The 26299-nt window shown below is 43.4% G+C and overlaps 1 protein-coding gene across 1 annotated transcript; it reads left to right on the forward strand.

Annotated features, from left to right (window-relative positions):
• The first annotated feature begins 377 nt into the window (after positions 1 to 377).
• On the forward strand, positions 378 to 25102 carry LOC117432242 (cyclin-dependent kinase 18-like). Its single transcript, XM_034053866.3, has 16 exons — positions 378 to 553; positions 10840 to 10983; positions 15541 to 15686; positions 15969 to 16094; positions 16482 to 16538; positions 17057 to 17171; positions 17659 to 17753; positions 17973 to 18035; positions 18309 to 18432; positions 18812 to 18932; positions 19437 to 19534; positions 21279 to 21384; positions 21717 to 21759; positions 22225 to 22315; positions 22874 to 22951; positions 23607 to 25102. The coding sequence occupies exons 2-16, from the start codon at positions 10860 to 10862 to the stop codon at positions 23639 to 23641; spliced, it is 1422 nt and encodes a 473-aa protein (XP_033909757.3). The 5' UTR covers positions 378 to 553; positions 10840 to 10859; the 3' UTR covers positions 23642 to 25102.
• The last annotated feature ends 1197 nt before the right edge of the window (positions 25103 to 26299 follow it).

A 26299-nucleotide genomic window follows, 5' to 3' on the forward strand; every position in this document is an offset into this window, starting at 1 on the left:
ACCCCCCAATGATTTCTGGTTGCAGGGCTTAATTTAACTGGGTCTTGTTTCAACCACAGTCCAGGGCAGACCTGAGGCATGGAGACTGAACTGCTTCTTCAGCCCCTAAGAGAACAGGTGACCCCTACTGTCTTTTTCAGAACTTACTAATTCAGCACCTGTCATAAACACCAGCATTTGTTAATAAAGAAAGTGCTCCAGCAGCAGCCCTTCAGATAGAGAGAGAAGTACTTTCAACACTCTTGTTGTGCAGAGCTGGTAAAACTGGATTCACAATCCAGCGCTGCCATTGGCTGTAACTATAGCAATAGAGGCGGGAAGGCAGGCAGTGGGGCGGTGCTGAGCTCTGATTATAGAATACTTCAGAGGAACATACTTGCTTTTTTTTTTTGTCGGAGTGCTTGTCATTGAGAGGAAGGTAGCTTCTGTATAGAGCATAGAGAAAGCTGATCCTGTCAGCTAAAGGCTGGCAACTCAACTGGGAATTATTTATTTTTACAGTTCGGAAGAACTGAAGCAGTGGAACCCTGTTTTTGGTACAGCCTTTACTCTTGTAAGTATATCAAGAGGATTATCCTGCTCTCTGCTTATACAATACTGTATGTGTGAATGTGCTTCTGGGAGGGGGGAAAACACTGCTGTGTCTACAGGTGTTTTGCATATTCTGGCTTGTCAGCATAACTAATGTCTAGGTTCGAGCTCAGTTTTGGGGCTGTGCTAAAAGGTAGAGGGTTCATGATATCAGTGTTTAGTGATGCAGTGTGGAAGGAAGTGGGTTCGAGTGGCACAGTGGTTGAGTGCTGAGCTGCAGTGTGGAAGGCAGTGGGTTCGAGCTGCTCAGTCGAAATCAACAGTGTATAATATATATTATATTGCATAACACGTAGTGCCAGCTGGTGGAAAAGTGTAAAAACTGCATTTGGTTTGTATTTTAAAGACATGTACTCTAACGATATCATTGAGACTTACAGATCGAATCAAATTTACATTCTGTTTAGGTACTAATGACATCTCCCTATTAACCAAACCTCCCATTACTATAGGGTGGCATGCCATGCCAAATCCAGTGCTTGGTAATGTGCGGATGAGACCCTGCTCTTCACTGGATTATTTAAAGATATGCTACGCTGGGTCAATCCGCTGCCAGGCAGCACCCTGTTTAGAGGGATATTCAGCTTGCATTTACAAGGGAAGGGGAAGTGAAGGTGCGTTGGGCAACTTTGCCTGCCTGCTTGAGATTTATTGATCTTAGTGGAGTTTAGCCTCTTGCTTAATAACTCCTCTCTTCTTCAAAAAAATAATCCACATTTTAACAACAGCGCCTCCTAACGCCATTCTGGTGCCCCGGTTGAGTTGTGGGCAATTGGGAAGAGCGCCCCCTACTGAGCTACCAACACCACTTCATAAACTGCAGAGCCTGATCTTCCTAGTGAGGTCACTTGTCCAAGTACTGCCGAGCGTTGCGTAGCATCCTAAAGCAGATCAGCAGTGGCAATGTACTGTATTAGGAACTCATATATAGGGGCAGCAGTGTGGAGTAGTGGTTAGGGCTCTGGACTGTTGACCGGAGGGTTGTGGGTTCAATCCCAGGTGGGGGACACTGCTGCTGTACCCTTGAGCAAGGTACTTTACCTAGATTGCTCCAGTAAAAACCCAACTGTATAAATGGGTGTGATATCTTGTAACAATTGTAAGTTGCCCTGGATAAGGGTGTCTGCTAAGAAATAAATAAATAAATGATATTGCAGAGGGGGAGTGAAAGATACAGCAACATGCTTCTACTGATATGGAACAATAGTACCACAATGGATGGTTGAACTGGTTCATACTATTGGGATGCCAGCTGTATGCCAGTTTACCAGTGCCAGCCTAAAACCAGCTAGGTTCCCATGTGCTCTCATTGCCCCGCAGTCCTGAACCGTTGTGTGACCACTGGAGATTCTTCTATCCATCTGGCCCCAGATACGGCACACAGTACACAGGAAATGAGAGACAATGGCAGTACTGAGTACGGACACGCTCCCCAGCCTCCCCGGCTTTGCTAGGCACAGCTGAGTGTTTGTAAACACACTGGAGAGACACAGTGGAGACAGAATACTGCTTTGAACCGCCTGGGCTGATTCACGGCTGACTTCTCTTTGGTTTGACTCGCTCAGAGGTAAGAGAAACTGCTAGGCTGCAGTGTGGAAAGTAATGAGGTTGAGTTGCTTAGTGGTTAGAGTGCTGGGCTGCAGTTTGGAAGGCAGTGAGGTTGAGGAGCTCAGTTTTGGTTTGGCCTATATTCGTTTATAAGGGCAACTTAAAATAGAGGTGATATTAAAGTTGATACAGGACTTTCCGTTGAGGAAATACATAGGTTTAGAAAGCGTGAGGCAGACATCAAGACCTGGACTGACCTGGCAGGTGGAGAAAGGCAGCATGGGAGACCAGACTTCCTCTCAAATGCACATTTACATTATTCTTGTACTGGTGACAAAGAAGGGCAGGCATGTCTTGCCATCGATTAATAAAGTCTGTAGATAATACAGTGGCTCTGCGCTTGTGAGGGACAGTCTAAAAATTCTGAAGCATTGCTGGGCTTGGAAGATCCTCTTCTGAGGTTCATGTCCAGGGTTGTATTGGAAGAGAACTAGATCTGCACTTGATACTTAGTCTGAGGAAAGTCAGAAATGCAACAGTCAGTCGGAACACCCGTTGATGAGTCTGCTAGTTTAGTTCATTGAACCGAATGTAATTAAACATGTGAGCTTTGTATTATTATGTGTTCGCGTAGTTTTTAAAAGGAAGTTCAGCAGATAACAGGGGCAGTTCTGTGATAAACAGCACCCTGAGCAGTGAGGATTAATTGCATTGCTGATGGTTACTTTTTAATAAAGCAACAAATGGATTGCAGTACGAGTTACACTTGTTTCTGTACTGTGGATTGGGTAGACAGCTGTACCATTGGAGCTACACTGAAATGATTGCTGGACTACCTTTGGGGAAATACACAAAGTTTGAATTAGCCGCTGGAATGGGTTTGTTTATTTATGCAAAGGTTTCTGAAACAAAAACTATATCCTTTATTGAGCAACTCCCTAGTCACAGATCTCTTGTGCCGCCTTTGCTTTACTAGGGTCAAAGGTTAGCCATAAAGCTCCACCCAATCCAAAAACCTGTTAAGCCAATCAGAGTGGTTTACCAGAGAGCTGCATCCAATCACAATAGTGTCAAGCAGCACCAGTCCCAATCACCTACAGCCAGTCGTGTTAGTGTCATGCTCACTTCTCAAAACAGCACATGTAGAGATACTGAAGCTGTAGTCCGACAACTGTGATCAGTTTAAAAAATAATAACCAACATTGAACATGAATTGTGTTTATGTACGACCTTTCCCCTAGGGCTGTCTATCACCCCCAGAATCAATGGGATTCAAGTACACCAAACCCTCAATCTACACCATGAAGGGCATTATATTCCATTAGATTTTATTACATTAAAAAAAATATTTGTATTCTTAAAAGAGAATATAGAAGAGAAAGTTGATTGTGTGGGTGTTTCATTTGTTTTTTCAAGCCGCGTGAGTGTTTGTGTGTGATCATTATTCTTCCAATAGTAGCACTTCCTCGATACAGGCAGCGTTCCCCCCAGGGGTAAACATGTTTACATGCCACTATTTTTTACTCCTTATTACAAACTGCTTCTTTCCGTCTTGTTCAATCGATTGCTGTTACGGACAATATTAGAACCTAGCAGAAAGGTGCTGAGGGAAGAAAACAAACAGGTTGAAAATAGCAGGGTGTGCTGTGTGTAGGTGGAGAAGTGAATCTCCACTGATCTTTGCATCAAATTATTCCACTGGCTACTAATGCATTTTCACAGCTAATTTAATGATCCCCTTTGACATGAACAATAGAGTAGCACAGTACCTGCACTAGTAGAACATAGAATACTGTGCATATATTAGCATTACAAATAGAATGATACACGGGCTAGAGAATGCCTTATTGTACTTTACTGTTCTGTTTTCTAGAATGAAAGGTTCAACCACGCAATGATCACGGGAGCAGTTAAGCATTACCATTTATGCATTTGTTTCTTTTACATTTTTTAAAGGTCTCGCTGGGGAGATAAATACACAGTAGGAGTTTCCAAAAAAAAAAAAAATCTACATTTCCATGCTATGCATGTAAAAATAAAGCCATTTTATTAGTTGTTCTAGTTGTTTTAAGAACTTGATTTATGGCTGTATATTCTTTGTGCATTCTTTGTTACTGCTGCTTTGCATGATACATTGACTCAGCTTTGTAGACCTGAGTCACTTCCTTAATTTGGAACCAGCAGACATGACACAGTGATTTAATATACACATTAATCTTTAAGTTTGAAATATTAACAGTACCACATTGCTGTTTTTACATTAACCCCGCCTGTGCTGAATTCACAGTTCGACGCTAGATTGCCGGATCAGAGCAGCAGGTATGCTCTTGTTATTGGAGTTACACCCGTCCTCAAGCCAGGAAGGCTGTTGGGTTGTCACTTTAACCACACAATGATTGGGAAAGAAGTGAAAACGGTGTGGAGCTCAGTATAAAGAACATGCTGCAATCTGAGATGGGGTTGTTGCAGCAACAGCAAGGAATACTGTTAACATGGTATTCATTTGAGCTAACTGTGCTATGTGCATGTAGTCACTAACTTGAATGGCTAATTTGCAATATTATTTGTCCTTTACTGCTAAAACATTGGCCGCCTTTCTTGAACATGTGCAGAACATACCTGACCGAACAATCTCTGTATTGTTCCTGTTTATCAGAAAACATTGCTGCCACCACCATACTTACAGGTGATTTGTCAGCACTATTGTCTTTACTTTGATTTTCCATGGGGGCGGCTCAAAGCGTTGATGTTTCTTCTGCATGGTGTCAACTCTTTGCCTTACACGTGCTATATTTAGCACAGGCAACTGGAGATTATTTATTTTTTGAGAAGGACTTTTATTTAAGCGAGTCGAGAGTCGCCTTGGGACTGGGGCGGAGATGAAGGAAGGTGACAGACATCTTTCAGCACGATCGAGCCAGCCGCAGTACTTTAAGCTTTTAAGTAGGCTCTGCAGAAAGGGAGAGGATTGCTGGAGTTTAGCTGATTTTCAGAATTATTTTTTAACGATAATATTAGGCAAATTTGATTCTGAAGGTGTGGATGATCAAGTAATATTTTTTCCACAGCAAGTCTGAGTACAGGAATACATTGTAATTACACCTAATAGTTATACTTCTAAAGATAATTGCAATTATGTATGACTAAAGTGGCTGAAATTACCCAGTACATCAGTTATATTTAATTCACAGAGGTTTGGAGATTTGGTGCTTAGTTCTAATTGAGTGCCATTATTAAAATGTAATCCTGTCCTCTATTTCAGTGAACCAGGGAGACCCAAACTGACCGCAAGACTGAAAATCCAGAGCTCGATTTCTCATTTGCATAGCTAATTAATCCACAGCGGTTTTAGGTCTCATTTTGAAGCATGAATGGAAACTTGGACAAATACTGCCCTGGGCTGACGCTCTGGTCTGTGTGTGTGCGTGTGCTGACGTGTGTGTGTGTGTGTGTGTGTGTGTGTGTTAATAAACAAGATCAATGGAGCGCATTCCGATTTGAAAAGCATTCTTGACAGGGCAATTAGGCATATCAACACTTGAGCAAATTAGAACAGGAACATTGCTCTTTTAAAAAGGAAATGCAAATATGAAAGCCCCATGTGCATACAGTCTTGATCTTAAAAAGCATTCATTTGCACAATGCACATGCTAATGGGGCGAATGCTGCAGCGTCATGCAGGTGCAGCTGTAGTCAGGCCCCAGGTTTTCCTCAGTTTGCTATTGCTGCTCCTGTTTCTGTTGCTTTGGAGGTGCTGCGAGGTGGAGTGGCAGGGAGAGCGGGCCTGTTTTGTTCTTCTACTTGGGAAGTGCAATGAACCCTAATTCTGTTTGATCCTCCGTCATGCACCCGTTTATCTCACAGGAACGTTACTTTGGTTTACATCTGATAACAAGGAGACTGGAGGGTAGCAAGACTGAGTCGATCACACAGGTTGGCATTAAACAGGAGGCAGTGTGGGTCAAACAATACCTTTCCATCCTTTGTAAATTCTGCACTGTTGGGGTCAACATGCTACCTGTATGAGGTTATTGTGTGCATTGATCGAAATGTCTCTGTAGCCGTCATCTTCCCACACCAGTTGCTGCTGTCTTCAGGAGCCACATCGATCAATCTTCTACCCTGTAATGACCCACTGGAGTTATTCTGTGTGTTGCCTAAGCTACAAAGGAGCATAGGTTTTTTAAAAACCCTAACCCTCTCACCTGCTGCTCTCACTGTCTGATCCTGCTGAGAGGATGCATTAGCGGTAGCTGCTGAATTATCAGCACCACGTCTACACTCCTCTGCTTCCATTGTCGGGGGATGCTATTCAGGGCACAGTGACATTTCAGATTCTGTGAAAAGCTGTCTCTTCCCTGACTCTCCTGCCGTGAACATGATGCTCTTACTGGAGGCACAGAAACCAGTCGCTGAGTAATCCCAGTATTACCCCACAGGAGTCGGAGACAGTGGAGCGGTCCTCGCTGCTTTCACCCCAGGTACTGTGTCCAAACAAGTCAACTGAGTTCTGGTGGTCTCAGCCAGACATCTTCATGAGTTTGCCTCCTGCAGTCAAAGAAACTTGTTCTGTCTTGTAGTATCAAGGACCATATACACAAAGCATTCACCACCAGGCATTTTTTTTTAAATGTGTAATTTTGTTATTCTTTTAAGACATGTATTGTTTTAATAAATAAAAAAAACTACAGCACTAGGAAGCTCCCCTATCAGTGCACACATTTAAGAGCTGCTCTGGAGGAATAGATCTAATGTGTAACTTTTTTTACCACTTCAGTATCAAGATCACTGCCCCCTTATCCTTGTGCATGTGAACCTATCTTTTGTGTTACACACAGAATCTCTGAAGGCACATCGATTTGGATCATGCCTTTCCTGCTATTAATACCCTACCTTATTTTCCAGTTTAAAGTCCAACATTTAACATTCTGGTTTATTCAACTTGAGGGATGTTTCTCAGTGAAAACCTTATTGGAAGTTACTATCTGAGCAATGCTAAAGGTGGCAGTGAAAACGTGTCCTGTGTCTGAATGAAAACCGTAACCCCCCTTCTGTAAGCCATAGCATTTTTATTGTGTTTGATGGAATGGACGATCAAAGATCAGGGCTGGCCTCTTCTTATCACAGACAGGAGTGGGGACTGATCAGCGACACTTTGCAGATTTATCACTGTGCCTCTGTACTGAGAAGGGGAAACAGTGGTCAAAAACAGAGCTGTAAATTGCCAGTCATCACAGAGACGGCAGATTGATCAATTACTGCGAGACAGAGATGAGAGAACAGGCAGGGCTGTGTGCTCCCCTCGCCCCACCCCATCTCTCACTCCCCATCTCTGCCATGCACGCTGCCAATGTTGCCAGTGCTGTGCTTTCTAGGGTAGGTGTCAGTGCTCTTTTTGCTGATGCAGAGGTGTGTAGGTGGCATGCTGTATTTAGAAATGTGGTGCAATGCTGCAAGTTAATAACGTAGTTTGTAAAACTGAGCTTTGTGCTGCATTGGGTATAAGTCAAAATATGGTATGAATTGTAAAGCATAGTGAATCAGGATAAAACAGTGAATGCATGGCAACATCAAATATAGCCTCAATTGTAAAGTGCTAGCTGTGACAGAATGGAGTAATATTGGTCTTGCACAAACCTATGGTGGCTGATTAAGGACAGTGATAAAAAATAAATAAAGATAAATGATCTCAGGAGCTCAACATTTCAAACCGTTATGTTGAGATCATGATAAACTATCCCAGGATCTTGACATAATAACATTTCCCCCCTCATCGTACAAACCAGATATATAAATGAACATTTAATGTATTATGCATCCTGCTCTCTATTAATATTATCTCCAAACAAACCTTACAGAGCAACTTGCTGTGGGTTTGAATTATCACAGTGATCTAAAAAGAGGTATTCTTCTGTTTAAGATTGGACCTCATTTTCCGTTTCACTCATCAGATCCTGGAGACTTTTTAAAATGCAGACGATCACCCTGCAACACTCTGCCTCTAGTGGATGTATGTGGGTATTTCTTATTGATGTATTTCCATGTAAGACCATTTTGTAGTTACCCAAATATTACCATGTTATTACATGGTTATATATGGCCTGTAATCAAAAGTGCTTGCAGGATTTATCTAGAGGTTTTTCTCGTTCTTAGTTCTGCGTTTGGAGGTTCATGGGTTAAAGAACAGAATCCAAATATACATTAGGAGACTATAAAGGCTCATTTGCAGCATTTGCCGCAGTCTGTGTTGTAAATGAATGTCTCTGTCTCCAGGGGGACTGGCAGTCTGTTTTTTCTCACCTGTGTTTTTAATTACATTACACAGTGAAATTGATTCCTCAATCGAGAGAGGTTGACAGCCTCCTCCCACCTCCCCTGCCCCTTCCTCTCAAAGTCCTGCCTTTAATTAATCAGGCTGCAAACCATGCAACTACAATAAAAGACTGGTGCAAAAAACCAGAGCCCCTAGCAACAAGCTCTTTTGATACTCGGTAACCACTAGCCACAGAGGAGAGAAGGAGATGAAAGAGGAGAGGGTAGAGGCAGAGGGGGAGAGAAAGAGAGTACAGAGGAGAGAGGAGAGGGAAGAGAGAGGGGGAGGGGAGAGGAGAGGGTAGAGAGAGGGGGAGGGGGAGAGGAGAGGGTAGAGAGAGGGGGAGAGAGAGGGGGAGAGGAGAGAGGAGAGGGTAGAGCGAGGGGAGAGGAGAGGGTAGAGAGAGGGGGAGAGGAGACAGGAGAGGGTAGAGAGAGGGGGAGGGGGAGAGGAGAGGGTAGAGAGAGGGGGAGAGAGATGGGGAGAGGAGAGGGTAGAGAGAGGGGTAGAGGAGAGAGGAGAGGGTAGAGAGAGGGGAAGAGGAGAGAGGAGAGGAAAGAGAGAGGGGGAAAGGAGAGAGGAGAGGGTAGAGAGAGGGGGAGAGAGGGGGGAGAGGAGAGGGTAGAGAGAGGGGTAGAGGAGAGAAGAGAGGGAAGAGAGTGGGGGAGAGGAGAGAGGAGAGGGTAGAGAGAGGGGGAGAGGAGAGAGGAGAGGGTAGAGAGAGGGGGAGGGGGAGGGGAGAGGGGGAGAGGAGAGGGTAGAGAGGGGGAGGGGAGAGTAGAGGGTAGAGAGAGGGGAGAGGAGAGAGGAGAGGGTAGAGAGAGGAGAGGAGAGAGGAGAGGGTAGAAGGAGGGGAAGAGGAGAGAGGAGAGGGTAGAGAGAGGGGAGAGGAGAGAGGAGAGGGTAGAGAGAGGGGGAGAGGAGAGAGGCGAGGGTAGAGAGAGGAGAGGAGAGGGTAGAAGGAGGGGAAGAGGAGAGAGGAGAGGGTAGAGAGAGGGGGAGAGGAGAGAGGAGAGGGTAGAGAGAGGGGGAGAGGAGAGAGGAGAGGGTAGAGAGAGGGGGAGAGGAGAGAGGAGAGGGTAGAGAGAGGGGGAGGGGAGAGGAGAGGGTAGAGAGAGGGGGAGAGGAGAGAGGAGAGGGTAGAGAGAGGGGAGAGGAGAGGGTAGAAGGAGGGGAAGAGGAGAGAGGAGAGGGTAGAGAGAGGGGGAGAGGAGAGAGAAGAGGGTAGAGAGAGGGGGAGAGGAGAGAGGAGAGGGTAGAGAGAGGGGGAGAGGAGAGAGGAGAGGGTAGAGAGAGGGGGAGGGGAGGGGAGAGGGGGGAGAGGAGAGGGTAGAGAGGGGGAGGGGGAGAGGAGAGGGTAGAGAGAGGGGAGAGGAGAGAGGAGAGGGTAGAGAGAGGAGAGGAGAGAGGAGAGGGTAGAAGGAGGGGAAGAGGAGAGAGGAGAGGGTAGAGAGAGTGGGGGGAGAGGGATACAGGAATGGAGATTTGGAAGGGAGGGGAGAGGAGGGAGAGACAGATTTGTCACCAACAGTGTGAGCGAGTAGAAGGTCTTGAATGATCAACAGCAATATTCTGTCTGACGCCTGTAATCTAAGCGGTGCACTTTTCAATTATTTCCACAGAGACTGCACACCTTTGACAGTAGGTTTCCATGGATACCACATGGAGTTCCATCATGAAACTCAGATCACAGGGCAAACCTGTATTAAAAAACAATGATCCGCTCTTAGGAGTCATTTCTGAGAACTCAGGCCTGGACAGATGTCATGACCCTCAATTCTCACCCTAAAAAGCTTTCATGAAAGTTTCTCAAAAACCCTTTCAGCTAAACTGAACTGTTTGTAATTTGACGATGTCTAAAGCTAAACACCCTAGATCCACTCTTGATGAAAACAGTCAATGTTGTTGCATTCACTAAAGGACATCAGACCAAGGACAACATCTTTAAAGTCTTGTGTTTAGAAGTGTTGATGTCTGGATGATCAATACTTTGCCCAATAGTTTAGCCAATGGGTCCATCCCAGTCCCCCCAAGTAACAACATTTCTTACTCATAAAAAAAAGTAAATTGGTCCTCCTATATGTGAATGATATAAAAAGGCCCTGGTCTCTTACATGGTGTTCCCAATCATTCCGAGTAGTCCCAGGGGATCTGTGGTACCCTTTAAAGGGATGCTCAAAAGTAAAGCCAATGTTTTACAAAACTAACATTTCAACTAAACTGTAGCAGTGAAAAGGGTACAGGAGGTAACTGGGGTAGGAATGTCCAATGGGCTTCCGGTCTGCTTAGTTCTGTCAGGTTTTCTCTGTATTGTGACACTGGCTGCGTTTGCTCATTCCCGTCGCTGATATCTCTTAACTGGGCTCCTTGCTCTCCCCCTTCTGCAGGGTTGCCCGTCCACACCAAGATGAACAAGATGAAGAACTTCAAGCGGCGCTTCTCCCTGTCCGTGCCGCGCACCGAGACCATTGAGGAATCCCTGGGCGAGTTCACCGGGCAGATCAACCAGCTCAACAACCGCATGAGCGGGGGTGAGCGAGGGAGAGGGTGGGAGCGGGACCATGTACGGCTTGTCTTTAGAGAGCCTTAACACTTCCTAGTTCCTTATAGAGTGAACCTCACACTTCTGCCCTCACAACAGGGTCCCAATTGGTGACCTAGAGTCACAAGTGAGAGTCTTCACTGTATCAGCACTCCTACGATAACTAAACACTTAAATGAAGCTAGGTCTGAAACTCAAATCCATTACACAGCTGCAAGTATTCCTGCTAGGGTTTCAACAAGTTGCTCCCCTGGGATGAGTCTGTTCTCTGATGACTAGAGGGTGTCATGATGCTTAGTGCCGCCATCTAGTGAGAGCATAGGGAAGCACAGCTGACACTGTATTGCTGTGTGCAGCCAAAGGTTTTGCATCACCCTATAGAATTAACTAATTTTGCTTCACAAAGTTGAATGAAACCCGCTGAATAATGTTCAGTTAACATATCGAATTGCATACTGCTTTGTAGTTCTCCATCTACTTAACTAAACATATACTTGACATTTCGAAATCTAACATGAAGTACTGTACCAACATTATGGCTTCCTGTAGACTTTTGCAATATGATTTTGTAGTTTCTTTGATTACATGATGTTAAATAAAAGATCTATACATTCATGTATTTTTTTTCTAATTATGTCTCAATCCTAAAATTCTTGGTGATGCAAAACTTTTGGCAATAGCTGTAGGTTTCCCTGATTAAAAAAAGACAGTTGTGTCTAACATGGTATTTTTCAAACTTTTCTCTAAGTGCTGCCACCCCCGTATCTCTAATGCGTGTGATTTTCCGCCATGTCTTGGTAGATGAGACAACACCTCGCAGATGACAGCTGGAGATGCCAGATCGCTAATTATTCCTCTCCTTGCCTGAGCTGCTAATTAAGTTGAGCCGCCTAATTGAAGCTCCCACACAGCAGGCAATCAGTGTGCTGCGTGATATCCAGGCAGAATGGCTCTTGGGCTCTTTCTGCAGAAGCTGCTCCGTTACACAAATTAGCATCGTTAGATTTTAGATCTCATTTTCTGTTTCTTCACAAGGTACCCCAACTCCCGGGCTCGTACAGACTGCACACAATTAAAACAAGCCGTTCTATCAAGTGCACTGCTCCCTGTCAGGCTGAGGCTTCCTGTGTGGCGCATTTAAGCTGCACAGAGCATTGAAGCTGATTTACCAAGGTGAATATGCCGTTTAAGACAGTATGTGCTTTGTGTGTCTCAGACTCAGAACGTAGCTCCAGTGAGCACTGTGCAGTCTGTTTTTATAAAAAATACCCTGCCTGCAGATAAATAGATCAGATATTTCACTCTGTAATATAGAGCTAAAAAAAGATAGAATAATGCCCCCAGGAAGTGAAGAATGCTTTTGTATGATGTGAAACTTTAACATAATGTGTGTTACTGTATAAACAGCTAGTTAAATAGATAGATAAAGCTAGAGAGACAATATACACGAAAGCAATCTGATTCAGTGGTTGGAGGGGGAATGTGGGGCTAATCCATTGTGCCAACCGCTGACCCGCACCAGAGAAGCTCAAGTGGGGCTGGCAGAGTGACAGAGGCCCCCGGGACAGCTAATAATAGGCAGGAGATGGATTTGTCAACGCTGTGTGTGTGTTCTCTCGGGGCTGTCAGAAACAATTCACTGACTGTGCCAAGAGGAATCAATCAAACTTCCTTCCTACAATGCGGATCATTTTTCAAGCACCAGACGGGAACCACCACATTCTCACACAGATGCACCAGGGGGACGAGATACACAACTGCCCCAAGTTCTTCAAAGCGTACCCCCGTACTTCTCTACTGCAATCTGTGGGCTGCTTTTATAACACAAGGAAAGCTACCACATCTGGAGTCTTGCACCAGTTATTAGTTTAAATCGTAGTCACAGAACTGCTTCAGAGCATCAACACCTTCTGAGGAGTACTGTTAGGGTTTGTAGACCGTGCCTTAATAAACCGCCCACCATGTCCTGTACTAATATTGCTTTGGGTTCAGGGGAGTATTGATGTGCACTGGCAGGGGAAGCAGAAAAACAAGCAGCAAGGGCTATGAGAGAACAACAAATCCATAGACACATCCATCTTCCTAACATACTCCAACTGGATCATTGTACACAGTCACTGCATCCATTTCAAATCCATTTCTTCATGAAGGCCTGTGTGTGAATACGGCTCTGGTCACAAGAGGAATGAGTTTGTCTGAACTTAGAAATTAACACAAAACCACCACACAACGTGCACAGGTTAGGATGTCTGTCTCTCTCAGGCAAGCTGTGAAAGAACCCCAACACCGCATCTGTCTGCATCAGTGACATCACACTTTATAATCTGTCACAAGCACTAAATTCACACCCCAATCCTGTTTCGAAAGGGAATAAATCAGACACACATTCAGAGCAGCTTGAAGTAGATTTAGGAAGCCAGTGCGGGCAGCTTGAGTTAAAGATAATTATTAAAAAAATAATTGACTTGGTGCCCGACCCTAATTACTGGCTTGAAGATCAAAGTTGTCCTGATGGCCTTACAATTCAAATTACAAATCCGCTTTGATATCCGCTCTCGTCTCTCCCCAATCCTTCGATTCCGCCTTCTTCAGCAGTAGCAGGGAAGCTGTTTGCTGTTCACTCGCCCCCGCACAGTGGCAGATGAATTGAGAGCGATAGTTTGTGAATCACGATTAATCTTGACCAGAAGTCTTTTTCAAAACCTATGCTTGTCATTCAACTAATTTAGTTTCTCCTAGTATTTTAATCTCTGTTGGGTGTTTGAAAGTTACGGGTGAGAGCCTGATCCGTCAATAGTTGATTAGGGAAGAGTTCAGAGCAGACAGCTGGTCATTCGTCACAGGTTTATTTTCATAACGATCCCCAGAGAGGAAATGAATAGTGTGTTCTTGTCTGCTTTGTGTAAACCTCAAATTGTCAATAACACATACAGAGGGGATTTCAAAAGGACCTCATGATTTTTTTTCATGTTGGCTCTTGTGCGCTCGGACAGAAACAAGCTAATTAAGCGACAATAGATAAGAGTGAATTAATAAGAGGCTGAGGTGATGTGTTGCCTGGGCTTTCACCTACTGGAGTCACATGGATAACTGAAGATTGTATGTAACCATGATATATGGGTGCTGACATCTCTGTGAGTACTCTGTGGTATCGTTCTTGTGTAAATGAGCTGTCCCTCATTTGATTAATTTGTAATGCTAATGTATCTTTAGGAGGCCTCTATGTAAGATGCGCCTTCCTGCTGCCCCTCATAAAAGATTTCATTTGAAAAATAAACCCAAATACAATTACGGTTTTTGAACAAGCAGGGCGAATGCCCACAGTCAAAACTCAAGCAGGCAGAAGTGTCGAAATCAATAAAAATGATGGACATGGGTGATCAGATGATACCATACAATGGATCGATGCATCACCCCTGCCTTACACGGTTTATTTAAAGGACGGTTTTGTATCAAGGAAACATGAATGGTTTTTAAGGAGGATTAGGCAGCTATGGACGGACATGACTACTGTCATTTCAGCAATAACGACTGCTGTCTTTACAAAACATCATCATGACCAAGATACACACGCACTTTCGGGGAACAGATGGGACGATCAAGCTGCTTGATTTTACTGTGATGTAAATGCAAGCTATTAAAAAGAAATACAAAGCTTTAATGTAGACAAGAAAAGCCTTTGATCCATTAAAAGGTTGATTACGTGGCACTTATGAAAGCTATCATCATGATCATAAAAACAACATTTCAAACCCATAAGCACTGTCCACACAAAAAAGGGACAAACTGTCAATGTCCTTACATGGCGGAGTTCGCGTTTGATATTTATTTTTGGAACAAGTGTTCTCTGTTGCGCTCGACAATCTAATAGAGTGACAGATAAGACGTCAGGTTCTGATTTATCTACTGTCTCTCCAGAAGGTCTGTTAGAAATGTAAAACAAACTCTGCTGGTTACATCAGACTGCATTGTTAGAATGGATGTTACCGTTAGTTCTTATTTAATGCTGTTATATAATGTACATTCTGCATAGCCCATCCTGGTGCCTTACCACAGCAGTTTGTTTAATCGGGATTGTTATATAAGTATACAATACTATACAATACAAACTTTTTTTATTCTAATGATGATAATTAGTAGTGACCTAGTTAAAGAAAAGGAAAACTTTAAGATTGGGTTTAAATTGTATTACTAGTAGGTTGGTTATATTTCATAGTTTGAAACAACAACTCTCAATTGAAACTGTGCTTGCCTTTTTGCTATACGGTCTCCTCATGTGAAAATAATTATTTAGGCTGCCTCATAAAGCAAGGCGATTAACACTTCTCCGCGTGTCAGTAGTAATTTGGCAGGAAGTTCGGTCAGGTGCATTGTGGACTCTGTAGTTTCATAACAGGAGCGTGCATACCGATCCTGGCACGTAAGTATTAAAAAAAATATATATTTTCTGGATTTTCCAAACGTAAACTCAGCAGAGGCATTTACACGTTGATAGGTGGCAGCCTGGTCTATAACACACAGGTCTTCCTATTCTGTCCTCCCACAGACCTGGTCCCCAGTGATCTGCAGCTGAGAGCCCTACACCCCGCCCTGCAGCCACACCTCAGTCCTGCTCCCTGTAATGAGGGCACCCAGTCCCCCACGCAGCTCCGCTACCGCAAGAACAACCGCCACCGCCGATTCTCCATGGAGGTGGGTACTGCTGCCTGGGTGCTATTCCTTACGCAGGGGCAGAGGGCGCCAGAGAGCAGCGGTAGCAACTGCCTATGCTGGTGCTGTGACAGGTGTTGAGGTCTGTTTTAATACTTACCCTAACATTGTTAGACCTGATCTTTTGCAGACCTCATTATTTTAGTAATGTTAATAAATGGGCCTCCTCTTGTTTGTAACTTTTGTTCTCATGTCATGTGATTATGGCACAGAGTTCCTGTTGTGGTTTTGGTAAAGTTTGTCTCTTTGTGTCCCCCTCTCCAGGACATCACCAAGCGCATATCCCTACCTGTGGACACCCGTCTCCCGGAGGAGTTCCTGCAGAAACTGCACATGGACAGTCCGCCTGTGTCCAAACCGATCAGCAGGACGTCCAGACGAGCATCGCTGGTCAGCACTCGCCTCCCCTTCTGAACTCTGACCTCCTTTCACTGCCAATCACAAAGCGTTTCTATTCAACACTGGGAGCAGATTGCGCTATTAAAATGAAACACCCCAGCTCACTTTACAGCTGCACTTGCAATAGCATATTACAACTGCACAATGCAATGTAAAATATATGTAAACTAGTTACAAGGCAACCGGCATTAACGCTTTCACAGATACATCACAAGTCATTATTTATTTCCCTAGTAGTTATTTTGCATGAATGTGACGTGTATGATACTTGTAAAGGTTTATTAACGTATACATTATTGTTAGATTTTTATACAGTGAGTATATAAACATGGCTCCATGTATTAACGCCTCTTTCTTGGACACGTTTATTCTCTTTAGTCTGACATTGGCTTTGGGAAGCTGGAGACCTACATCAAGCTGGACAAGCTGGGAGAGGTGAGAATAATCCCTACTGTTCAATAAACAATCCCAGGAGGGCTTTCGTGGCGTACAGGGCAGTTCAGATACATGTAGAGCAGTAGAGCCCACTGACAAACTAGAGCCCACAGCCCCTAGACTTCAGAACACTGACCTGTAGCACTGACTGACTGACTAAGTGGATTAACCTATCTTTCCCTGCCCTCTCTCTCCTCTCACTCCACTCTCTCCCTCCCTCTCTCTCTCCCCTCTCACCTCATCTGCCCTTTCCCCTCTCTCTCCTCTCCCCTCTCTCTCCCTCCCCTCTCTCCTCATCTCTCTCTCCCCTCTCACCTCATCTGGCCTCTCCCCTCTCTCTCCTCTTTCCCTCCCCTCTCTCTCCCCCCTCTCTCATCTGCCCTCTCCCCTCTCTCTCTCTCCCGTCTCTCCTCATCTGCCCTCTCCCCTCTCTCTCTCTCCCCTCTCTCCTCATCTGCCCTCTCCCCTCTCTCCTCATCTCTCTCTCCGCTCTCTCTCCTCTCTCTCTCCCGCCCCAGGGGACCTATGCCACGGTGTTTAAGGGACGCAGTAAGCTCACAGAGAACCTGGTGGCTCTGAAAGAGATTCGACTGGAGCACGAGGAGGGAGCCCCCTGCACTGCCATCCGGGAAGGTGTGCCCCAGCAGTGCTATAGCCAGGGCCTCTAGTTTTTTGTTTTTATTCTACATCTCTCTCCCTCCCTTTAAACCTGAATTAATAGTTGTTAAGCCTTAACTGAATACCAGATTGTTTAAATTAGCGACAGAAATTCCAATGGGATATGTTTACCAGTGAGCCCCCTCAATCAAAATACTAAAACAAGGCTGCCACCTAGTGGAGAATCAAATGAAGACAGGTATGAGACAGGTGTATTGCAATTTAAAGCTTGCATGCCAAACAAACTGATATAATTCAGCTATAAATAGGTCTGGTAGGTTTGCTCAATCAATCAGTTAACCTATGAATTTACTAATTTACTATACTAGAAAATATTTAAAAAAAAACAAACTACCATACAAGAACAAGTGTTATAACCGTGGCAGGCCAATGAAGGGGATGGTATGGCACTGCATGGCTGCGGTGTGTGTGTGTGTGTAACCCTCCTCCCTGTGCCCCACAGTGTCCCTGCTGAAGAACCTGAAGCACGCCAACATCGTGACACTGCATGACATCATCCACACAGACCGCTCCCTCACACTCGTCTTCGAGTACCTGGTAAGCCATCTGGGATAAAGCAGACACAAGTGCATATGCAGCCTTCACTTCTAAATCAAGAGAGCTATGTTGTGGAGTCATGTACTGCATTGGACAGCCCTGAATATACACAGTGTGGGGCAGCAGTGCTATCTAATGCATCACTTCACTCTATGGTGTTCTGTAATGTGTTCCGATTCTCGATTCTCATCCACTCTCTCTCTCTGATCTGTGTTGCAGGATAGTGATCTGAAACAGTATCTGGACAACTGTGGGAATATCATGAGCATGCATAACGTTAAGGTGAGATGACAGAACTGTACAGTGTCTTGCATTGTACTGTACTGGATTATATAACAGTAAAGTCACAACAAAACCCTGATTCAATCCATCATCAGGAGTAAATGCTTAATTCTGCGTGGTACAGACAGAAAGCACAATGGTCTTTGTGGGTAATAATGGATTCGTGGTTATGTCATTGTTCATTCATTGATTATTTGTACCCACTTAGAACACTGGATTGGATTGGATAGGCTTGTACTGTACTTCTCACTGGTATCCCTTCCCTCTCCTCAGATCTTCATGTTCCAGCTCCTGCGTGGTCTCTCATACTGCCACAAGAGGAAGATCCTGCACAGGGACCTCAAACCCCAGAACCTGCTCATCAACGAGAAGGGCGAGCTCAAGCTGGCTGATTTCGGTAAGGGGCATCCGTCAGCATTTTCATTCAGGTTGCTATTGGATAATTACTTTCACACGTACCTTGGCACACACGGCATACCAGATTATTAAGATTTTGTTTTGTGAAATCAGTTAAATCAGCTGATTAGTGCCAGTAAGAATCGAACACGGTTGCTGAAGAAGCCAGTTCTAGGGAAAGCTAAAGAACATCAGCTTTAATTCATATTTAACATCAGACTTATTAGTGGCTAAGAAAGAACAACTTATTATTTAATTTCAGCGTGTCCGGAAAGAACTGTAAAGTTACGACCCTGTAATTCAGGCTGTAGGTGCACGCTTTTAATTGCACGGTTTGTGTTTCAGTGTGGTCAGGGCTTCATTGGTGTTGTATTCCTCAGGCCTGGCACGAGCCCAGTCAGTCCCCACCAAGACGTACTCCAACGAGGTGGTGACGCTGTGGTACCGGCCCCCCGACGTGCTGCTGGGCTCCACAGAGTACTCAACCCAGATCGACATGTGGTGAGTCTCCAGCTCCAGCTCCCTCCCACTGACTGCAGCCTGATCGGGGCTTCTTATCACAAGGACCCCTGCCAGTCGAACATTATCAGGGCTGGACAAAGAGAAAAGAGTTTATTGGCTTTTAGTTTAAAGAAAGAGAATGGGTATTAAGATTTTGTTTTGAGTATCTACAGGCAGTAGTGAAATCAGCTGTCTTAGTGCCAGTAAGAATCTAACACGGTTGTTGAAGAAGCTAGTTCATTTTTAACATCACTTATTTAAAGCGGTCTTGAGCTGTTCCGCCTGTGTTTCATTTAGAGAGGATCAGAGACTAGCACAATTGAAATTGCACATTTATTTAACATTTGTATATGTTTCATTTAAATCAGCCCCCTTTCGGATGAGATTAAGGCAAAATATAATGCAAGTTTGTATGTGACATTATTCTGCAGCCCACACTATGGAAGTTATTGAAGGTAGCATTAGCAGGGCACTGAAACGATGTGTGCTCTCTCCTCGCTGCAGGGGCGTGGGCTGCATTCAGTACGAGATGGTGACGGGACGGCCCATGTTTCCGGGCTCCACGGTAAAAGAAGAATTCCACTTGATCTTCAGGCTCATAGGTGAGGTTTACAACTGCACTCTCCACTTTAAACACTAGATGGCGAGCTAGTGAGCTCAGGTACGCACTGGCCAACCCGAACAGAGCAACCCAAGCTGAGCCATTCCAGTTGTGCAGTAATTTTGGTTCACTAGCCATGCATTTACCAGCAATAAACTTGAATAAGGAGAAAAAAGGAACCGTGCAAGTGTGCTACTACTGTCGCAGCTTGCCTACCAGCACAGCTACAATGCAACCATTCTCGTTGCTTCATTGCAAACCAGCCCATAGCAAACGTTATGCTGTGATACCCTTTAAGAGCTTTTGAATCTTCATTCATTTCAAGCAGCCTAATGCAATCTGTGAGAAAAATCATAACAGCAATAAAACCCTTGCTTGAAGAGAATTCTGAACACATTCTCTAGCTTGCACGGTAAATATAATAATAATAATAATAATAATAATAATAATAATAATAATAATAATAATAATAATAGCAACTTTGGAATTAAGTGTTCCCACTTAAGAAGGTCATAAAAAAACCATATAGATGCAGATTGGATATGGCAGGTATGTAAGGTTTTACCTTAGGTTTGTAATTCCTTTGGAAAATACACTTCTGCCCCTGTTGAAAACAAATCAAACCCCCGAGTTTGAATTTAAGCTCCTGGTTTCTGAATATGTTTGCAGATTTCTAAAGGTAGTAGACAATTATCATCAATAAGTTACCTTGTTGTGTGACCAGAATCCCACTGCGCTTCCGAATAGGAAATGAGAGTGGGTTATCAGCGTTAATCAATATCCTTTATCAAAATAGTGAGCTTTTCCAGACTTGGTCGCCAACTCTTGGTATGCTCTTACTGAGGTTTCAACAATGCACCAGTGCCCCCCTGTGGAATTCAAAAGTATTCCACAGTGCAAGCATGGGTAAAGGCAGACTGCTTCTACCCAAACTAACTGCAGTATTTTTAGACTTGCAGCACAGACAACCGAACACTGCGTGCTGGCAGGGTCTTTGACTAGGAGCTCCAGGGATGCATGGGGAACTGTTCAGTTTCACACCACACAGATTAATGACCCTGGGTACAGTGAGGCTGTAACAAATACCAAGCAATCAGCATTAGGCTGAGAAAGATGTCCCGTGGATCGGTACAGGCCAGGAGACAGTGAGAAAGCATTCTGTCCTCTACACTGGGATCCATTGGGATGATCCCCTTTGCAAGCTAACTGTGCCATGCTGCCAGGCCTGATGTCTCAGTGCAGGCTGTCCTGCATTCATCATTCCTCTGCCTCTAATAGCTTCCGCTCCAGGCATGTAAATTTCCAGCTTGTAGAATGAGTTACAGACAGCTCACTGAACCGTCCAGGGCTAGTTGACTGCACAGGCAGTACAAGCAGACAGTACATCCCAATTGCTCTTATTTGCATTTGTACACTGTATGGAAATGATTTACGCAAACTACCTTTTTTTGCCAGTTTATCTACCATGCTTACTAACTTTTCCAGCTTCTGAAAAGACTCCTCGAGGTCGATGAGAATGTGGGGAGCCATATCAGTGTTTCGCCATGCACTGAAGCCCACTGGAGAAGCATTGACGCCTGTACAACACTAATATACCCCCCAACCTCTTTCTGAGTTGAGTCTTTTCAGAATCAATTGTTTTGTTGGATCAGTCAGTATGCATGGCAAATAATGTATCTGAGGCCACGGTTCCTTCCCTAAGGCTGCCTGTTTGTTCTGTTAAATAAACCTTTCTTGTTTTACAGGTACGCCGACAGACGAGACCTGGTCTGGCATAACAGCTAACGAGGAGTTTAAATCTTACCGTTTCCCTCAGTACAAACAACAGCCCCTCATAAACCACGTGCCCAGGTAGCATTCCGTCTAAGATTACAATTGTAGATTTTTAGAAAGGCATTTTAATAGAACACCTGGTGGTCAAATGGCATAGTGATTTTTTATTTATTTATTTTTCTGTATGGATCCTTTTGACAGAACTTCTTGTTTTGAATAATAAAATCCACTTTGCAGTCCATGAAAACGTTGTTCGGTTGTGTGAGAGAGGGTTAGATAGTTTACCCTTCTTTTCCATAGCGCTGTTTACACCCATGTTAATAAATGCCTTTGAAATACTGTAAAAGTCCTTAAAATATTGTAAAAAAAATAACAACGCTAAACAGCCCTTCCCTTTATTTTTGTTCTAGGTTAGACACAGAGGGAATTGACCTTCTTGCAAATCTCTTATTGGTAAGATATATTTTTTGTTTTTTGTATTTCTGTTTGCATAAAAACTACCGACCGTGATAATGTTGTTTCAGGTGGCCTGGTTATATTATGATTAAAAGCTGTATCGCTGGTTGTTGATAAGTAAATTATTCCTATTAAATATAAGATGAACCCAGACCATTTCTAAATGTTTCAACCTAACATTTTAAACGACCCCCGTTTTATTTTATTTTAAAGACAGAATAAGACGAAACAACACTTTCAACTAAACCCAGAGAAGCTTGGTTAGATTACAACCCTGGGGCCAGTCGGCTTAATCCATGTGGAAAACTATCGGCTGTAGCTATTAATGAAATTGCTTAACAGTGGCCTGAGGGTTCGATTATACACAATTCTATCCAATGCCGTCCATGTAGTCTCAAGAAAGTTCTGTCCCATCAGGTCTGTTGCTCATTCATGTTTTGTTTTTTCCTTCATCCTAACCAGTACGAGGCGAAAAGCCGGATATCTGCGGAAGCTGCTTTGAGGCACCCATACTTCAAGAGTCTAGGGGAGCGGGTCCACTCTTTACCTGATAGTAAGACCACAGCTTGGGTGGGGTTTAACACATTTCCTCCATAACACCCAGAGTCCTATTCTGAAGCAAAGCAAAGGCACATTTTCCGAGAGGAACAGAACCTATAACCACGTTTGTGTTTGTGCAATCTTACATGAACCGTCGCTCAATCCCTTTCAAAGCTGTGAAAATGAGCTACATGTTTTATTTAACACAGTGTCTATGTATGAATATCACTGGAACTGTGTAAAAGTGTGGTCTCGCTTGAAAAAAAGGTGCATGATTCTGTTTAAGTTATTAAACATAACATATTCTGCAATCGTTCTTAGTGTAAGAGACTATGGCCCTGGACTTGCTATTGTACAATAATCACACCTGCAGAGTGTCCATTTCTTAAAGCTTTGCTCAGGACATTGTGCAACTAGGTCACGTGTGTATTCAGAAGTAATGGGCATGCTTTGTGTGGGGTCACAGTAGACTTGCATTTACCTGCAGGGTTTTTGAATCCCACAACCCCAACCCTGAACAAGGTAATCTGGTAAGAATAACCAGTGTGTGGTCTGCTCTTTTCCTCTGCAGACAGTTCTGTGTTCTCCCTCAAAGAGATTCAGCTTCAGAATGATCCAGGATACAGGGGCTCTGTATTTCAACAAGCAGGTGGGCTCGTCACACATTCAAATACAAAGCACACCATTGACTCAAATATATATATATATATATATATATATATATATATATATATATATATATATATATATATATATATATATATATATATATATCTCGGTATAACGCTTATATTGTGTGCCCCCCGAGACCTGCGTTATAGCGAGAGAGCACTGTATATATATAATGTCTTTTTTTTCTTAAATGTTGGTGCATGTGAAATTGCGAAACGTTCCTTTCAGGTATATCTAATTCAGGTCACACCCGCGCAAGTGAAATGAGGTTTGTCACAAAGGGCTGGCGGTATTTAGATCCACCACTGTTTAGATCAGGGGTGGCCAATCCCGGTCCTGGAGGGACATTCCACTCCAGGTTTAACAGGTAAAGTGAGATCATTAACTACTTTAGGGTCTGGATAGAGTTTTAATTAGTTCAGTTACACAATTTAGAACAGGGTTGGAACAAAGACCAGGAGTGGAAGAGCCAACTTTGGCCAGCCCTGTTTTAGATCATTTAAACAGATCCTATTGTGCGGAGGGCTCGCACTGAAAGCGTAGACACCCTATAGTGAGCAGAACCTGAGACTTTCAGACTCCAGTGTTACATTGTACTGTCATGGAAAGAGACTTCTCGTTTTCTTTTTCAGCCCGTGGCAAGAACAGAAGACAGAGCATCTTTTAGGCTCAGGAAGGCGGAGTAGCTGTAAAGAAAGGGAGAGGGAGAGTGGGGTTTGCATTGCAGAAGAACAAGGAGGACGAGCTGCCCGTTGGAGGAAGCCTGGCTCCTGTGCTGAACTCTTTACATTGAAAAACTTGAATTCCCAGTTACACCACAGCAGACCACCGTCAGTCTGGTTTAGCAACGTTCTCTCAGTATTCATTTCTGCTGTCTCCAGTTACAATTCCCGAGCCTTTTCCATCCAAGAGCCTGCTGGGTAATAAAACCAGGATAAGTCTCCATTGGTAGTTCTGAATGCTTTTATTGCAGTGGGATTACCCAAAGTGGACTTCCTGTTTAGTACCTGAGTGCAATCTTTATTGTGATTCCACAGTAAGTTAAGACATTGTGTGGAGGCTGGCTCTCATTATAAGAGTCTGAGCAACCAGCACTGTTCTGCCTTGCTTCACGGTCCTCTCGTCCCAAACTGAACGTGAAGACACACAACCTATTAACTTATAATAAGGGTAGAAGTAGGAACCTCCTGGTGTAGCCAGGATATTTGATATTGCCCACAAACTCGCTGCACCGCCTAGTATGCAGAACCATGGAGCCAGCAACAGTAAGCACCCTACATTGTTCTCTAACACTGAAGAACGCAGACCTATTCAGTGCAGCCCTGATACGCTGCCTGCTCCTGATTCATTGTATACCTCTCATTCAAGATGATCCAAACTAACCCCAGGCGTGTTTGTGATCTTTCCTTTCCACCATGTGTATTTGCTCTACCTGTCACCCCTGTTTGTGATATTCTCGCATGGGGAAAAATACAGAAGCATACAGTTAAATGACATTTTATAGCAACATCTTTGTCCATACATGTCAGTTAATATACTGTATGCTCATATACAGCTGGTCTTTAAAATGGTGCAATAGCATATATATCTATATATATATAGATATATATAATCTGCAGTTTCTATGGCTGTTCACTTTGACTTAAACTTTACTGATGAATAAATACTATATAAATACAACAAAAACAACAGTAATAACAAAAACAATTAAATAAAATAAATTTGAAATGTATACTTTTGAATAAACTGTATTTTCTGATCTCATCACTGGAATTGCCGGAGTGTTTTTGACGTGGTCTGTGAATAAACTGACGAAGTATTCGGAAGCTGTTTTAAATACAGCACATGTAATAACTAAAGAATTAATATAATGTCTTAAAATGTTTTCATTATTGGAGAATGTGATCATACAGAGGAGTTAAAGAGTGAACTGTATGTTAAACTATTGTAGATGACGTCTAATTGTTTTATAAATGCGGTCTGTTTAGATTTTTGTATGGAATATGTGGTATTAAATATTATGTGTGATTATTTTATTCTGTTATGAAGATTATGAAACTGAATGTATTGTGGACACTGCCAAGCCATAATGACAATGAGAAAAGATAAATAAATCCTAAGTAAATAATTGGTTTGTTTGTAGTTCTGTATCATTACATAGGGGACCAGTTTGGCTCCCATTACATACACATCTCTCCTTGTTTAAAAACTGATGCCAGTAATATTCTGGGTTAAACTTTTTTCTGGGCTGTCCCTCTCATGGCCCTTGAGTTCCACAATATGGTTATTTTGCTTAAGACATCAGGGGTGGAAATAAGACTCCTATTGCATAGCAGTTTCACCCATTCCAGGTTTTAATAGGCACTTGATTATCCACAGTGTATATAGGTAACAAGCTCAGGTGTGTTATTAAACCTAGTAAAACCGGGAATGGACCAAACTGCTATGCAATGGGAGTCTTATGTCCATGCCTTGACATTCAAGGCTCATAATGGGTTTGAAAATACTACAAGGGTAACCTGTAGTATTCGGAAGAAGCCACCTCAAGATGTAAAATAGATGGTGTGTTTAAACATGACACATGTCTGATGACCTCAAATATGCTGCAGCTTCTGGTTAAACCTCATTTAGGTTCTCTCTCTCTCTCTCTCTCTCTCTCCCCCTCTTTTTCACAATGACTTTGCCACTATTCAGTAACCTACTTAGTTTTAGTGAACTGAATTACGCTCCGCTGTGTGACTGTCTTGCCCACGGGACTACATTTCCACCCAAAATTAGAACAGAGAAAATCTCGATCAGAAAAACTTTGCTTTCCAATTTCATCTGATGATGAATTGAGGGCTTGCACCTAATTCCTTCTTCTGAATAGAAATCCATATTATGCTAAAGCTGGCTGCCTGACCTGTACCCCACAGAACACAGTGTATGGTCTGCCCAAAGACGAACTTCTCCTGTGAATCTTTCCTTTTACCTAAAGAATCCATGAGTGTTCTATTAAAAAAAAAGTGCATCTTTCATCCTGCAATCATTGACCCGTTGCCAGTCCTGGTTTCCTGCTCCAGACACTGGATTGTGCAAATCTACTCAGCACAGCCAGGTACGTTATGTAACCTGTGACCTGGACTGAGATTTCAAATGCATTGGCCAATATGTGTGGTGTAGGAATCTATGACTAACCTCATTTGGAAAAGCTGTTATGATTGAAATATTCTAAGTTATTCTACACATGTGTTATTCATTTTCTTTTAAAATAGGCAAGTAGATGATCTTTATCTTGCTTTACAAACTGGCTGGTGCCCAGCATAGAGATGGAAGGACAGGCTGT

This window comes from Acipenser ruthenus, chromosome 29, assembly GCF_902713425.1.
Source record: "Acipenser ruthenus chromosome 29, fAciRut3.2 maternal haplotype, whole genome shotgun sequence".
NCBI lineage: Eukaryota > Metazoa > Chordata > Actinopteri > Acipenseriformes > Acipenseridae > Acipenser > Acipenser ruthenus.

Excerpts from the sequence above, each read along its gene's own strand:
- LOC117432242 (XM_034053866.3), top strand. The coding sequence starts at position 10,860 with ATGAACAAGATGAAGAACTTCAAGCGGCGCTTCTCCCTGTCCGTGCCG. Across the intron at positions 10,984-15,540 it reads CAACAACCGCATGAGCGGGG|ACCTGGTCCCCAGTGATCTG; the intron begins GTGAGCGAGGGA and ends GTCCTCCCACAG. Across the intron at positions 21,760-22,224 it reads TTCTTGCAAATCTCTTATTG|TACGAGGCGAAAAGCCGGAT; the intron begins GTAAGATATATT and ends CATCCTAACCAG.